Below are 2,362 nucleotides of genomic sequence, written 5' to 3' on the forward strand. Positions count from 1 at the left end.
GAAAAGAATAGAACAGAGAAATGATGACGCGCCAGATGGACGATTGAAGAGAGAACAGACGCAAAAAAAGTGATTTTTCTGAATGTGTTGCTTTGTCAATCGTCTCTCTTGTTTTCGAGTTTCGTCCGAGGATGTTGACAATCCTCGAGCGTATACGTGCCTTCTGCCTCTCGTCTTTGACACATTCAAGTGTGAAAAGTGGCTCTTAAACATTCGTATACAGACACCGTGGTTCTTCTATTCGCGAAAAATTACATTCGACGGATGAGTTCGCGCGTGTAAGAAAACACGTTGGAAATAACGGAAGCGCCATACATCGCCGAAAAGTGTGACAGGTGTTTTTCTCTAGGCACTTAGAAAGCTCTCTTGCTCGTATCGTTGGTATCAGCTTTCTCCATCGGGCGAGGATGCTCGAAACCGCGTTGGCGTTTACTGCCACGACTACGGTTTCGACTTCGGATGCATCGGCTGGCTGTGGCAATAATGGAACCTAGGGGTATCGATCGCCGTCGAAACTACAGTGCGAGAGACTCCCTAGAGTAGCACTCGATGCATCGAAATGCACTTCGGTATTAATATGCATTTTCCGTACGGAATAGACGAAGGCAGAAACGAACGAAACGCGATAAACGAGGTGGGACGATTCAGGAAGAATTCTCAAGAAATGGTTGTACTTCGAAAGATCGCGCATAGGGGATTTCTGCAGATAGAGTTAGAAAGAAAGTGAAAAAGATATATATATATATATATATATATATATAGAGAGAGAGAGAGAGAGAGAGAGAGAGAGAGAGAGAGAGAAAGAGAATGAGAGAAAGAAACGGATGATGGTGAAAAAAGGTACGTATGTAAAAGACAGATAGACAAACGAAGAAAGAGAAGGAGGTGTTTCGAAGTGCGTATTTCGAGCAAAGTGAATGTCGACTTCATACATTTCTTTCGGAGTGCATTGCGTTGGACGTGTTGCATCGGCGCCTCTGTATACACGCGGCCTGCATTCTCACTTCCTGTTCCGTGGTAGTACACCGCCGGCACTCCTAACATTAATAAAGAACAAGAAGAAAGCTGAGAATGATGAGAAACAAAAACGGGGGGACGGGGAGTACGATCTGTAATGCGAATTGTTACACCATGGCTAAGAAGAAACAAAGATTTATGTTAACGTACTGCGTGAATTAAATAACACATTGTATTATTGCGTAGAAGCATTTCTATGCTACAATTTAACTCTGACAACGTGCATACCTGCGTGGTTTGTACATGTAGAAAGATATCGTTCTATTGCTAAGAAAAGTGATCACTCAGTTTACTCTCTCCTTTATTATTAAGTAACGGTTATCTTTAATAAAGAAAATTTTCTTGATAATAATATCATAAAAAAATATACTTATTATAAATTTTAAAAAATTCATTATTATTATGTGCTTAAAGAATTATTTTCTTCTGAAAAATATTATAAAATTGAGCGAAAAAGCGACTTTATATAATAAGCGAAGCAAATTTGTTTTAATTTAATAATCTTAATTGAAGTATTAAATTTATTAGGATTTGAAATATATTTTGAATGCATTTTATGCTTGTGATGAATTTATTATAGATTTGTGAGTATATGAACTTTCGAAATATACTTGAAACAAATAATTATTATTACGTACAGTATATGTCTTTCTGTGTGTACAGATATCGTAACATAAATATATTTGATAGTTCATATTCAATATTTAAATTGCATTTATGTTGTCAAGTTATAAAAAACACTGTAACGTAACATATGATAACATAAATTATATTTGCTAATTGAAATGTTTAAATTGCAATTGTTAAAACAAAAAGAATTCTTTTATATTTCTTATATTTTTTATTCCATTTCTTCTAACGTTATAGTTTTGTAATTACATTTTTTTATGTATATCTTTATTAATTTCAGTATATACACATACGTTTAGCTAATAGATTAGAAAATATAATTTAAATTTGTCAATTTTAACTCGTTTAGTTGCATCTTATTGAACGATGCGTGGATATTATTGGGTACATATTACTAGATTGTTTCATTCTGTTATATTATTAATAACTTAATTGAGATTGCGATTTGCAAAATGAGTGTTATTGTCACGCATTACGAGAACATTAAAAAAAATTAAAAGGGAAGTCACATTTATAAAAGATTAAACAAAGCATTTAAGATTGTCGTCAAATATAAACGTGTCAGCGAAAATATTGTCTCAATTTAGTAGATATTACTTCGTGGTATGTCATATATGGAAGGATCGTGGAAAAACTGGAAAAATGCAAATAAGAGATGCAATGAAAATAGCTAGGAATAGAAGCGGGTTAAGCTTTTATATATATATATATATAT

The 2,362-nt window shown here is 33.9% G+C and overlaps 1 protein-coding gene across 4 annotated transcripts in view; it reads right to left on the minus strand.

Annotated features, from left to right (window-relative positions):
* LOC108746488 (RNA-binding protein Musashi homolog Rbp6) overlaps positions 1-2,362 on the minus strand; it is a 448,396-nt gene that overhangs the window by 6,880 nt on the left and 439,154 nt on the right. For 2 of the 4 annotated variants that reach the window (XM_018483297.1, XM_018483299.1), the window contains one exon: positions 933-1,037. The exons of the other annotated variants lie outside the window; for them this stretch is intronic. In XM_018483297.1, coding sequence (XP_018338799.1) covers positions 933-1,037 — 105 coding nt within the window. The remainder of the gene's footprint in view (positions 1-932; positions 1,038-2,362) is intronic. 4 annotated transcript variants of the gene reach the window in all.

The sequence above is a fragment of the Trachymyrmex septentrionalis genome, unplaced genomic scaffold, assembly GCF_001594115.1.
Source record: "Trachymyrmex septentrionalis isolate Tsep2-gDNA-1 unplaced genomic scaffold, Tsep1.0 scaffold172, whole genome shotgun sequence".
Classification (NCBI taxonomy): Eukaryota; Metazoa; Arthropoda; class Insecta; order Hymenoptera; family Formicidae; genus Trachymyrmex; species Trachymyrmex septentrionalis.